This window comes from Protopterus annectens, chromosome 11.part0 (assembly GCF_019279795.1).
Source record: "Protopterus annectens isolate FY-2018-M chromosome 11.part0, PAN1.0, whole genome shotgun sequence".
Taxonomy (NCBI): Eukaryota; Metazoa; Chordata; order Ceratodontiformes; family Protopteridae; genus Protopterus; species Protopterus annectens.
This window is the reverse complement of record NC_056745.1, coordinates 132561580-132575679: the sequence shown is the minus strand read 5'-3', so window position 1 is coordinate 132575679 and position 14100 is coordinate 132561580. Positions and strand designations below refer to the sequence as shown.

The 14100-nt window shown below is 43.6% G+C and overlaps 1 protein-coding gene across 8 annotated transcripts in view; it reads left to right on the top strand.

Annotated features, from left to right (window-relative positions):
- Positions 1-14100, top strand: part of DCP1B (decapping mRNA 1B) — a 492116-nt gene that overhangs the window by 458499 nt on the left and 19517 nt on the right. For all 8 annotated transcript variants that reach the window (XM_044087511.1, XM_044087514.1, XM_044087516.1 and 5 more), the window contains one exon: positions 5285-5518. In XM_044087511.1, the coding sequence (XP_043943446.1) occupies positions 5285-5518 (234 nt within the window). The remainder of the gene's footprint in view (positions 1-5284; positions 5519-14100) is intronic.

The window sequence follows — 14100 nt, the reverse complement described above, 5'->3', positions numbered from 1 at the left end:
GGTGGAACCATCTGTTTCGACAACCCTTGCCTTGTCAGTTCTGACATTCGGTAAGACCTCCTAGACTGTCCACTCCGTCGAGGGGTCTGGGAGCTGAGACTCCCTCGTTGGCTCCGAGGGGGGAAGAGGCATCAGACCCTTGTCCGACCCCACTCTCCCTCTCGGAGTCTCGGTGCAGGTGAGTTTGGCTCCCACATCTGCTTCAGAGCCGTCGCCTTCGGTGTGGAGGAGGTCTCCAGGCTCCTCAGAGCCTCCCTCCGTTCCAGATCGAGGTGATGAGGAGTCTGCTGTCTACCGTGATGGCCCCACCCTCGGCTCCATTGGCTCCGTCCCCATTGATACTGGTATCTGCCTTGGATCCTTCTCTCTGTCCCAAGAGTAGGGAACCAGTGCCCCAGGATGACCCACAAGGCGACCCCTCTTCTTCCGAGACCTCTCCTGAGCATGCCTAAGAAGAGGTTCCCAGGAAGAAAAAATGTAAGAGGAAACGTGAACTCCTCTGAGTCTGTCACCTCTGACACGGACTTGGATGACTCGGATGGGTCCCCATGGTCCCCCTCTAAAGATGTCTCATTTTCAGACATCCTGGAGATCCGTAGGCAGAGGGGAAACTGGATGTCCCTTGCCCCTTCTGAGGACAAGTCCGTGTACCTGGGTGCATTTGGTTCCCGACCTTCCACCTCCTGGGTGTCTTTCAACCCACTTTTGTCTGTAGTGAGCCGAAAGGCATGGAGTGCTCCAGAGACCATGGAGCCCATTCTGAGAAGGCCTAACAAATTCATGACCACACTAGAGGACAAGACCTTTTTCTCCAAAGGCGTTCAGTTGATGCTGTGGTGGTGGCAGCAGCCACCAAGAAGGAACTCGTGGAGACTTCCTCTTTTATCCATCCGCCAAACAAGGAGTCTAGAGCCGTGGATAGATATGGGAAGCGTGTTTTCTCTTCAGTGGTCTTTATTCTTCGGTCACTGAACTATTTGATACATTTTACAAGACTTCAGAGGGATCTCCTTAAAGAGCTGGGAGGTACCCTCCAGGATCCTTCAACTGAGGGAGCGGCTTCCAAGTCGGCTAACCAGCTAGCGACCCTAACCTCCATTGTTAATTCTTCCATGCGCTTGATTTCTTATGCAGCAGATGGAGCAAGTAGGGTGGCAGGCACAGGAGTGGCTCTTCGAAGACACTCCTGGATGTGCCTTTGTCAATTTACGGAGCCTTTCAAGTCCTCCTTTACGAACGCCCCCTTTGACAGCTCGGCCTTGTTCAGGCTGCAAGTTCGAGAGACTCTTACCAGGAGTGAACAAGATGGCAAAACTCTCTCTGCCGTAGGAATCCGTTTTTCCACTCCATCCCAGCTTTATCCCAAAGGCCAAAAGAGTGGCAAAATGTAGTTCCGTAAATCCCAGGGAGCTTCACCAGACACTCGTGGTGATAATTCCCCCAAAGGCAGAGGTTGAAATAACAACAGGAGATGCCGACCTCGTGGTGGTGGGGGGTCCGCAAGAGGGCGACAAGGATACGTTCTCTGCCAGGCCCTTTCAGAATCCCTGAAGGATTGCCCGGCTGCCCACCTCTGGAGGCAGTCGGGGGCAGAATATCACTGTACCCAAGAGCCTGGCAAGACATAACAGAAGACAAGTGGGTACGGTGCATAATATCCAGGGGTTGCAAAATTCTCTTCTCCTAAACACCCCCAAGTAGTCAAAAATCATCAATCCCAGATATTCCACCCAATCTTCAGGATCAAGCAGCCGTAGAAGTAAAAACTTTGATACAAAAAAGAGCCATTCAGGAAGTCCCCGCAGACCAGATAGAATCCAGAACTTACTCAAGGTTCTTTCTAGTTCCAAAGAAAACAGGGGACTGGAGACCTATCTTGGATCTCAGCAAGTTAAACAGGTAAGTAAAGAAGACCAAGTTCCGGATGGTGACACTGCAGTCCATTCTACCCTTTTTGGGTCAGGACGATTGGATGTGCTCTATCGATCTCCAGGACGCGTACTAACATATAAAAATAGACAGGCGGTCCAGGAGACATTTATGCTTCTGGCTGGCAGCCAGTCATTACCAGTTCAGAGCTCTGCCCTTAGGTCTCACCACAGCCACCAGGGTGTTCACCAAATGCATGGCAGTAGTGACGGCTCACCTGAGACGTTTGGGATTCCAGGTGTTTCCTTATCTAGACGACTGGCTCCTCACTGCCACCACCAAGCATCATCTCTTAAGGGCCAGAAACCGCATAATTCACACTTGTGCATGCCTAGGAATCACAATAAATTATGAAAAATCTGCCTTGTTGCCCTCTCAGTGTATTACTTTCATAGGTGCTCAACAAAATACAAGAGACATGATAGCCAAGCTCCCACAAGAAAGGGTGCTTGCCATTCGAGTTCAGGTCTCTCTCCTCTTGTCAAAGTCAAATATTCAGGCTCGGTTAGTCCTAAAGGTCTTGGGTTTGATGGCAGCTGCCATTACTCTAGTTCCGTTAACTCATTACCATATGAGGATTCTACAGTGGCTCCTCTTCACTCAGTGGTCGTATCAGGACTTACCAGTGTCACACATTTTAATCATGGATGCTTGCAAGAAAGATCTACAGTGGTGGCTCCACTCTCCCCTAGTCGCTCTAGGCAGACCCTTTGTAGCCCCTCATGCAGTAGCCACAGTTGCCATGGACGCTTCCCAAATACGGTGGGGGGAGCATTATCTGGGATAGACAGTCCAAGGCACTTGGCAACTTCACTAGTACCATTGGCACATCAATGTCCTGGAGATGAGAGCGGTGTTATTAGTGTTGCAAGCACTTCATGACTCTCTCCCCTTGGGCTATATAGCAATTCAGACGGACAACAAGTAGTGTGGTACATCAACAAACAGGGAGGAACCAAATCTTACCCCTTATGTCGGGAGGCCCTTCGAGTATGGCAATGGGCAATCTCCTCTCAGCGTTTTCTGTATGCAGTGCACATTCCGGAGAAGTCCAGCGTGATAGCGAACAAGCTCAGCATGGCAATCCTCATGCCCCACGAGTGGTCTCTGAAACAAGATGTGGCGGATATGATCTTCTGCAGATGGGGCCATCCATGCTGCAATCTTTTTGCCTCTCACCTAAACAACAAATGCAGCAGCTACTTTGCTCTAAGTTCCCCCACCGGGACAGTCATCCAGAGATGCACTGGTCCACGATTGCCCCCTCCCCCGGGATTCATTACACCCCCCCCCTTCCTTTAATTCCAAAAGTTCTTCAGAAAGCAAAGTTGCTGAGTCGCAAACTGATCCTCATTGCCCTGTACTGGCCTCATCAGATATGGTTCCCGTTCCTTTGGCATTACCTGAAAGAGGAGCCTTGGATTCTGGACCTGGTTCTGGACCTCCTGACACATCATTCATAGGTTCATAGGTTGGTACTAGGCTATCAGCCCTAGGGCCTGTACAAGCCATCCATAACAATTCCCTGGCTATTTCTTCATCTTTCCATTCAAACTCTCAAGCTGACAGCTTGGTTTCTCCACTTCCGATTCTAGCCAGGCTCCCTGATATCTTACCTATGATTCAACATATTTTAGTCTCTTCTCATAAACCAACTGCTAGGAAACTTTACGTTAGTAAATGGAAGAGGTTCTCCTTCTGGGCCTAACAAAATGATATTGATTTCTTTACAGCTCCAATTGCAAAAATCTTGGACTTCCTGGCAGAAACCTTCAAAAAAGGAGCAACGGGTGCTACGATTCGTGTTCAACTGGCTGCTATTTCTAATTTTCATGTGGGCCTTCTAGGTTCTAACGTCATGTCCCATAAGCTATGTAAGGCCTTTTTGAAAGGTGCTACCCTATTAAGGCCTCCTATCCGAGAACCTCTCCATCCTTTGGATTTAAAATTTAGTACTATCTGCTCTGATTCTTCCTCCCTTTGAACCAGCTGCTTCTTGTCCTCTAAAGCTCTTATCATGGAAGACTCTCTTTCTGATTGCTGTTACATCAGCTAGGTGGGTTTCCGAGTTACAGGCACTTTCCGTCCACCCGCCTTATATGATATTTCACAAGGATAGAGTATCCCTTAGAACTAATCCTTCCTTTTTACCAAAAGTCTGTTCAGAATATAATTTGAATCAATCAATTGAACTTCCTGTTTTCTTTCCAAATTATGGCAACAAGGCAGAGTATAAATTACATTAATTGGATGTCCACAGGCAGTTACAATTTTATCTTCAAAGAACCAAGGACATCAGAAAATCAGATCAGCTATTTGTATCCTTCTCTCAGAGTAAGCAAGGCTCACCAGTTTCCAAAGTGACTCTTTCAAAATGGCTGTCCAATACTATTACTCATGCTTGTGAGTCTCAGAATGTGTCCATCCTGGGAAAGGTAAGGGGACATTCTACTAGGTCCTTGGCTACCGCCATAGCTTTTCAAGCTAATCTTCTTTTAGATACTATTTGTGCAGCAGCAACATGGGCTACTCCCCATACATTCATTACTCATTACAAAGTGGACATGGCCTCTTGGAACAGGGCATCCTTTGGTTCCACGGTTCTGAAGTCTCTTTTCCAATAAGCCACCCAGGATTTAGGTGCTGGGGATGCTGTCCCAACCAGAAAGAAGGAAGGTGAGATGGACAACATAATATAAAGAAATTATGTTCTTACCATAGTGTTCCATGTTTGTTGTCCTTTATCTCGCCTTCCTTCTTGCGTCCCTCCTTCCTTCCCCCATCCTGGATGATTGAGAGGAATTCCCTTTATTGGCTGATTTGGCAGAGTTTCCTTTGCTTTTCAGCTGTTGGTATAGTCCTTGTCACCATTGTTGTTCTGTTTTTTTTGGTACAAGGAAACAGTATTGTTTGGTTACCTCCTTTATTTGTTAAATTATAGTTCTCCTATCTAGTGGTTAGTTGTCACAAACGAGATCTGGGTAGCTACCACTAAGCATGCTGGGATAAGGGGCTAGCCTCAAGCCAGTAAGGACTCTTCGAGCTTTAGAAGTGGCCAAGTCGGAGCCGAGATCGGCTCCAAACCCAACCAAAAAGAAGGAAGGCAAGATAAAGGACAACAAACATGGAATGTTATAGCAAGAACATAACTTCTTTTTTGTCAGTCACCCTCTGTGTAAGGTGAATTCTACGATGTGTTAAAGGTTGTTTGCCTTTTTTTTCCTGATCTGAGCCTTTGTTCAAGTTTCCATTTGCTTGTGACTTAAAAAGTAGACTCGTTAAACATGCAGTTCCTCTTTTGTTAATTCTTGCTTTATTTATGTTTTATGTTTTCATCTTATAATTCTCAAAACAGAGCCTTTCTCATCTGACCATTCAGTCTACGACTGCTCCAGCTGTGTTGATGTCTCCCTTGGAATTCACGCAGTCCAAGCCATCTGGTCCAAAAGCAAATGAGAGCAACCAGTTACCTCTGCGAAATCTGGATACAGGGCAGTGCACTTCTAGTTTCCCAAAGAGATGGCCAGTAGAGGAGCCAACCCCCCTTACCAAGTTGCAACTCCAGGAAACACTCCTACATCTGATTAAGGTAGTGATTCTGCCAGAGAATGGGGTTTCTAAGCAGTTTATTCTCCATTTTTTTTTTAGAAGTTATTGCACTTTAGGTAGAACCGTAATATGAAGTATTCTTATGTGTTGAAAAGTTTGGTCATTGTTGTCAACCATCTATGTATATTGTTTAGAACGTACTGATGCTGCAAGATGTGTAATTTCTGTGCCTTTGCAAAAAAGTAACTGTTTTAATTTTTTCCATTGTAACTGTATAGATTTAAGTTTGAGTTAAGTAAAGAAAAAAAAACTGTTGCATCCTTCCAAAATGTAACTGTGGTAACATGGATAGGTGAATTTCTTGAAGTCTTGATGTCATAATTAAACAATATAGTTATTTTTGCTTGCAAAATTTCTTGTTACAATTTACATTTTCTTGTTTTGGTATTCTTGACAGTGAGAGGGACTTGAATTTCACAGCTGCTTAAAAAAAATAGCACACTATAATGTTGGCAAGAATTTTGTTTGAAATTCCAGCACATTAAGATCATTTCTTTGACTCTCCGTTTGATAAATATTAATGGATGAAAAAGCAAAGCACACACTGGATTGGCCTAGAATCAGGGTTGGTGGTAGGTGACAATACAAACTTGTAACAGATGCACACTAGCAACATGTAGCTAAGGTTATTCAGTATCTGCAAATTGGCCATATTTTGTACATCTGCAGGTATGTGCAAAGAACATTTTGGTTTACCAGTAAGGCGTGCTTATGAGCAAATGTCATTCAGTTTTAGGGTTCAGCCCAAAACCTGCAGTTCTCCAATAGCAGTTGTAGATGTCCTTCTATATCACTGTTGCAGTATCTTCACTGTAGGAATCTCCTTCCATGAATAGTCCAATGTCTGGATAGTATACCAAAGCCTTTAGATCTTGTATGTGCCATACGTCACACAGGTGCTCCCCATTCAAGACTTAGGATATAAAGGTGATGTACAGACGTAGTTACCCAGAACTTCTTTGCAGCCAGTCCAAACACCGTCATCGCTCAACAGACTGAATGCCCTTTTGCTGTGCTGAATACCTAGCCATCAGATAAGTGTCCCATTGGGATCTTTTTCCTTTTTGTTACCTACAGTTCATGTCATCCATGTAGGGAAAATGTCAGTGTGGGAGGCAAATTCCCCATAAGGATTATCATGAACAGTGTCTTTTCATTGTCTGGGTGCTTCTCACAACCATACGTCCTGTAGCATTTGAAAAGAATTTGTGCCAAAGAGTCTTAGAAGTTGGTTGTCTTCCTGGGCATCAAGAGAACCAGAGGCTTAAACTGTTAGCCCAGGGTAACATGGCAGAATCTTCTAACCCCAAGGTACCGTTAAGTAAGAAAGCGACCAAGAAATCTCAGCCAGATTCTTTAGCTGTCCGACCTGTAACAGAGCTTTCACTAGAAGCAAATGATAACTCTGTAGGCCTTATGGTGTCCTTATCAGATTCTTCTGCCACAACCCTGTCAGAGGCCATTATCGATCTTCCTTTCCCAGGTCCTCTGAGGTTTTGTAAGATGTCTCCTCTGGATGTCAAAGGGGGAACCGCGATTGATCATCTTAGAGGGCCCTAGAGGGATTCCACAGATTTTGGTCAGGAAGGACACTCCTGATACTCTTACTGATTCTCATCAAAGGATGGGATGCCTGGTGTTTCTTAGGGCTGACAACCCAACGAAGAAAAAGCAGAAGACAAAGCATACTTCTGTATGCCCTAAGGGTCCTCAGAGGGAATGGCAAGAGTTTACTCGGTGCCTGTTTAATACCTTAATGGCCCTGAAGCCTCCTCAAGTGGTTTCTTTGCCTACTCCCCCCTTGGATTTCTACCTGATTCTGCAGACAAGGATTCAGAGTCTGATGATGGGTCCTTGTCTTACTCTTCCCAGATGCCTTAACCTTTGGTTATGGTTCTGAAAACGAAGAGTGTGCTAATCCTGAGTCTCCTTTTGAGGAATTGCCTTTTGGAAACACTATAGCTAGAATGATTAAAAACTTCTTTAAGTGGGATTCTTCTCAAGTGTCTGATATCCAGAAAAGGTATTATAAGCTGCTTCAGACGGACACTCCTAAACCTTCTGCAGTACCCGCCTGTGTTGGCTGCTTTGTTAGACACCATTATAGCTGTTTCTAAGTCTCCTGATTCTCAGCCTCCTGCTTCAGTGAAACCTGACAGGGTCTGTAAGGTTCCTGAGGATTGTCCATGCTTAAAGTATCCTTCTGCTGACCCTGTTGTGGTGTCAGACTGCTCTGACAAGCCTTCCAAACGTTTGCCATCTTCCAAGCTTCTGCCTTCATGTAAGGAGAGTAGGGCAATGTACGGAAGAAGGTTTATACTGCTTCTACTTCAGCCTTTTTGGGCCATCAGTTACCAGACCCACATGACCAGATATACTCTGGCCTTGTTTGCCCAGGCTTGTCAGGTTCTCTTCAACTTCACTGATTCTGAGTCAAATTCTTCTGCTCTTTCTATTTTGGGTTAGGTGGCTCATCACTGTATCAAGTGTAGCTGTGATGATGCTGATGCCTGTTCCAGAGCTGCTGCCTTTGCGTCTGTCATAAGGCACTGTTCTTGGCTTCGCTTGCAGTTTTTACCTGTAGATATTAATATCAAGTTGCTGGATCCTCCTTTGGATAATAAAAAATCTCTTTGGGATTGTTGCTGCTGCTGCTATGTTTGTCTCTTCAAGGAAAAAGGTAAGGCTTAGCAGGACCTTAAACATATTTTTGCCTCTTCTATCCCTAAGTTGCAGAGGAATTATCTTACACTAGGCCTCGTGATTTGTTCACAGACTAAAAGGCAGAAAGGGTGGTAGGAGAACTCCTCTCTGCTAAGTCTTTCAGGCTTCTGTGGCCTAGAAGCCTCTCTTATCTGGACAAGCCTGCTACTGTTTGACCTCTTGCACCCACACCTCTTTAAGCCAGGTCTCTTGCCTCTAGGGCTCTCCTTCCAAATCGGCATCTCATTGCTACTTGGATTCTTGGATTCTGTCTGTCATCTGTCAGGTTACATTCATGGTGTGGAAGTCCCTTCCCTACTTTTCAGGGATTCCCCTTAACGCCTGCTCAGAGCCTCAGAGTGTTCCTGGATCCCTGGTGGACCCAGGGACCCACAAACCTCTGAGGAATGTGGAAGTTGGGTCCCAGGTGACCAGGAACTATTCTAACTCCTCCAGTCCTTTCTCCTTCCCAAATAGGAAAGAGATTTTACTCCAGGATATTCCTGATTACTTCAAAAAGAGGGCCCTTTTGAGCCCTAATCTGAATCTCTGTGTGCTCAAAACCAGTTTCCTCTCTTTTTAGCACCGCCAAGCTTTTCTGGTGTACTTGGATCTGAAGGATAAGCTTACCTTCAACTTCCTGAAAGGATGGTGAATAGGAATATGTTATAAGCTTCTTCTTCTCTCTGTTTCTTCCTCTCATTTTTGAAGTTGTCTGCTTTCCTTGGCCTTCTGCTGCCCTAAGGGTATTCACACAAATGCCTAGCTCCTGTGATTGCCTTTGCAGGCCCAAGGCATTCAGATGTGCGTTCTTTATCTAGATGACCTTTTGCTTCAGGCACCTTCTGTCAGTTGCCTGTTACAGGATTTGGAGTTAACCATATTTCTTCTTCAACGCCTGGGGTTCACGATCAACTTCTAAAAAGGCTGTCTTGACTCCCTCTCTCTCAAGATCAAGTGTTGGGGGAAGGTAGAATTCCAGACAGTGCCAGTAATGGCCTCTCTTCCATTTCCCCAAAACGCTACGCCTTCCTTTGGCAGCTCTTTTCTCAGTCTCTCTTCCTCTTCCTGCTATTTCAGGCAGTGAGTTTCTTCGGGGAGGCCTGGGATTCCAGTGGCCTGTTGTATTCCAATGCTCCCTCCTTTCGCAGACTGCACATATGGAAGCTTCGTGGTACCCTCAAGTCAGTTTGACTTCAGCATTGCTCACCTCTTGGGATTTCCCTAGAGTGCCTCTTCTTCCTTGTGTGAAGTGGGAATTCGAAAGTGGTGGATCTCACAAAATCTCACTCCTCATCCCAGGCCTGGCCTTTTCTTCATCCTCAGTTTCCCTTCCTCAAGATCTGAAGCTGTTACTTGGTCTTCAGTGACATACCTTACTAAGCATTATAAATTGAATACGTGTCCTCTTTTTGCCATATAGCAGGCCTTTAAGCTAGAGCCAATCAGGCATGGGTTTGTTGGAAGCCTATTCCCCAGTCTTCCACCTCCCAGTCCTTTTCTTGAGCTTTGTACGCTCACTACAGATGAATACCAACAGAAGGACATAAACACGAGGGTTGTGTAAATCTCACCATGCAACAGTAGATGTCCTTATCTTCAATGTTGCAGTATTTGCTTCCTCCATCCAGCAATCTCTTTTTCTTTGGCTTTGTTTTCATTTCCTCCTGGCCAACAGTCTTCCTTTTCCATCAACATTTTCTCCTGCATGTGCATAGCTCTCTCTTCTGTCCTATGGAGACTGTTCTCTACTGGGGAATTCAGTTTTGAGTAACTGTGTCCATACACATCACCTTTATATCCTACTTCTTAAAATGAGGAGCACACTTGTACGTACATAGTGCATGTATAAGATCTAAAGGCTTTTGGTATACTGGAAGGACGTTGAGCTATCTAGAGTAGCAGGAGGTCCTGTATTGTGAAGAATATTACAACAGTGAAGAGAAGGCATCTACTGTTAAGTAGGTAAGATTTCACACAACTGCACTTTCAAGCTGCTCAGGTTATTTGCTGATAAAAAAAAGGTGCATGTGGCTGTCTACTATCAACTCATTAACGATCAGTGGTGTATCTTTTCTGCATAAGCCAAGCAAGTTAAGTCAAGCATTTCAAAATGTGGAGTCACATCTAATTGCTTTTAAAGTTTCACTCAATTGTAGTGCAGCATTCAGTAAGACAGTTTTTATTGCCAGCCTTGCTGACCTAAGCTGCAATTTATTTTGCAGAGTGGGAACACCTTCGAAGTGAACTTAGTAAATCACCTCTCTCTCACCCACTGTAAAGCTTTGACTCCATCAACTATAGTACATACTGCTGCTGCTAATCCCTGCCTGGATCCAAGCTTTCGCAGCTATGATTTTGAAATAAAATGCAAGAAAATACATATTCAGGATAGCATAATGATTGATAATATCGTTGCCATAACTGCTTTCTCACCACTAAATTTCCTGTCCACCTCTAATTTGTCACACTCACTAATACCTACATCATCAGTGTAAAGTCCTTATATTCATTGTAGTGAAATGATACATGCTATTACGATCTACTGCTTTAAGGTAGCAACTATAGCTCTCAACTGTAAAGATTTTCACAGTATGTCCAGATTATTGCCTCTCATTTAGTTTTATTTTTCAAAATTTGGGGTTTTCTAACAAATCACTGGCAAGTCATTGAGGTTTAAATCGGGTTATGATTATTTAGTTTTCAGACTATGCTCTCAGAAAATTCATGTTTAAAGCAAACTCCGTTATGTTATTAACTTCTAGTTTTTAAGAGCAATATTTAAACATTGTGCCGACTTGCCTTGCTCCCCTTATTATTTATGTATTTTGTCCAGATTTTTCATCTAAGAGGTTGAGATAAGTATGGTTGTCAACCTTAGCACAAAAAAAAAAAAAAATTCGGACAAAGCCCCAAAAATAGGACAATTTAAATATTGTCTTTTGAACTTAGAAAGCGCCGAATGAAAGGTCTTATACTACGCATTTTCTGAAGATATGTAAATCTGAAACTCAAACTGTCAATATTTAGTGAATTCAGTCCTCATACTAATTTGTTACAAATATCATGAAAAAACAGATTTTCTGAGGAGCAGACCAAAAATATGAAGCAAAATCTGGACGCTCTGCTAAAATCTGACAGTTGAGAAGTATGTTAACCGTAGTTGCACATGTTAACAGTGATGAAAAAGAATCCCTCATTTACCCTAGTGCTGTTACTACCCATGTATACTCAGTACCCTTTATGTTGTATATATTGAGCACACGCAGTTGTTTAGCATGGGTGAATGGTGCATATTTTCCTATCCATGCTGTTTTTCTTTTTTGCAAAGATAAAAAAATCCTTCAGTGTTACTCATTTTCCAGAGTTCCTATCACAGACCCAGCACACAGCACAACCTACCCATACTTACACTAAAGAACTGCAGCACTGTCATTTCTTGTACAGAAGACTGTTCATACTGGTACAACAGCCAGCTGTTTTTTTTTTTTAATTTATATGTATGTGCCAGGTAGAACATTGATCATAACTGAAAATTTGAGGTTCAGCCCAGGAGATAAAACTGTTTCATGACAAAATTGCAGTGTTTTTTCCCCTATTTATTTTCTTTAACAAATTATCATAACTTTATCATTTAGCATTTTGTGCCAATTTTCCATTGTATCTAGGTTCCCACTTAATTGTCATGCCACTGCTATTTCACTGTTTTATTGGAACATTTTTTTCCTAATAAAGTTCCCTTTAAGATAAAGTGCACAGTGGCCTTTTAGAATTCACATGTAATGAATCCCCAAAATGAATGTTCTGAAAATTATGTCTCACAATATTACTGACTGCCAGAGTTACTGCATAAGATTAGTTGGGGAAAACATTGTTATAACTCTACTAAAATTCAAAATTTTTGTACATAATTTGCAAAATGCTACGAGAACAGCTGCACTTTCTGCACACTCCTGCCCTAGAAGATAATTTCAGTCAACGACAGTTTTCATACAGTCACTGTGCTTTTTAAGATGGAATTTCAGTGCAAGCATCAGACTTCATGACAAAGACCCATACGATAAATATTTTCCTTACTTTATTCCATATATTACTGACTGCCAAAATTTCGACTGACTGACTTTGGTTAACTGAAGTTCTTCATTTTCCATCAAACTTGTAAAATGCAGACTCCCCAAGATGGCTGCACATTGAGTAGCAGTTTAATTCTGGCTCTCCTAGTCTTAAGAATTTATGGTCTCCAACACAGGCACAGCCTAGAAACAGAAATACCACTAATCCCATGCTTAAAGTTACACAGGAGTTCCTATGGTGGGCTCAGGCATGCCAGTCAAACTCAGGCCTACCCTTCCACAACTTCCTAGCAAGCCAAACCATCACAACGGACGCCTCAGACCTAGGATGGGGGCACACATGCTGGACAAATGCGCATAAGGACTGTGGACTCAGGGACCAGCTGCACCTGCACATAAACCAAAAAGAGATGCTGGCAGTAAACTGGCAATTCTAAATTCAACCATTCCTCAAAGAAGGCCATTTGGATGATAAGGACAGACAACACCACAGTCATGTTAGCCGCCGGTACATCAACAAACAGGGAGGCACTCATTCATACCCCTATGCAGAATGACTTTGGACCCTTGAATCTGGCTCTAAGCTACAACATCCAGTTACAGGCAATATTTGTACCGGAAAAGAGAACACCCTAGCAGACATTTTAAGCAGAACCACCTGATGCTCACTAATGGATGCTACACCCGACATCTTCAAGGCCATTACAAAGAAATGGGAATGCTGCACAAATAGATCTAGAGAGTTCTGCTTCCCCAAAATCACCATAGCTCAAAAATTTTGCACAAGGACATTCCACCCACTTGCATGGAAGGTGGACTTCTATCCTTCAGCTGGAAAGGCCTGACAGCATATGCATTTCCACCTCTTCCCTGATGCACAAGGTACTACTGAAAATCAAAGAGGAACGGCCCAAGGATAATTTGATAGTCCGAACTGGCCAAGACAACACTGGTACCCATTGCTAAGGAGCATGTCTCGGGAGAAAATGTGGTCAATACCCTGATGCCTCTGATGTTAACTCAGAACAACTACAGCATCATACATCCAAACCTAGTAAAAAACCTTGCAACTGACTGCCTGGAACATCACATAGCAGTAACTAACCCAGACCTTTCACAAAGGGTTAAAGACATTATCCTTGAAGCTAACGTAGACCTTTCGGGTCAACAAGAAGTGAACTATGCAGGAAAATGGAAAAGGTTCTGGCTATTTGAGTACTGAAAGAGGAAAAGATGTGTCAACATAGATATTGCTAACATTCTGAGTACTTGGCAGAGCTTCTACATACAGGCCTGTCCTATTCCTCCATCAAGATACATGCATCAGCTATCTCAGCAGAATACAGCTTTGATCCTCCTGTCTTTTCACACATCCTCTACTCAGGCAGTTCCTCAGGAGGGATCAAGAATGTAAAACCTCCTAGGAAACCACCATTACCAGCATGGGACTTGAATTTTGTACTAGAAAATTGACACTTCCTCCGCTTGAACCAGCAGCAACAGCAGATCTACAACACCTGTCATGGAAAAACTGCTTTCCTACTGGCTATTACTTCAGCAAGGAGGGTTTCGAACTACAGGCCTTAATGGCAGTGCAACCCTTCCTAATCTTCCATCAAGATAGGGTGTCCATGAGAACTAATCCTACATTTATGCCTAAGGTGGTATCCAGAGTGTCTTTAAACCAGGCAATCCACCTACCTACCTTCTTTCCCAACCCACAAAACAGAGGTGAAAGAATGCTGCATACCTTGGATGTACATAGACAGTTGCGCTTACCACCTGA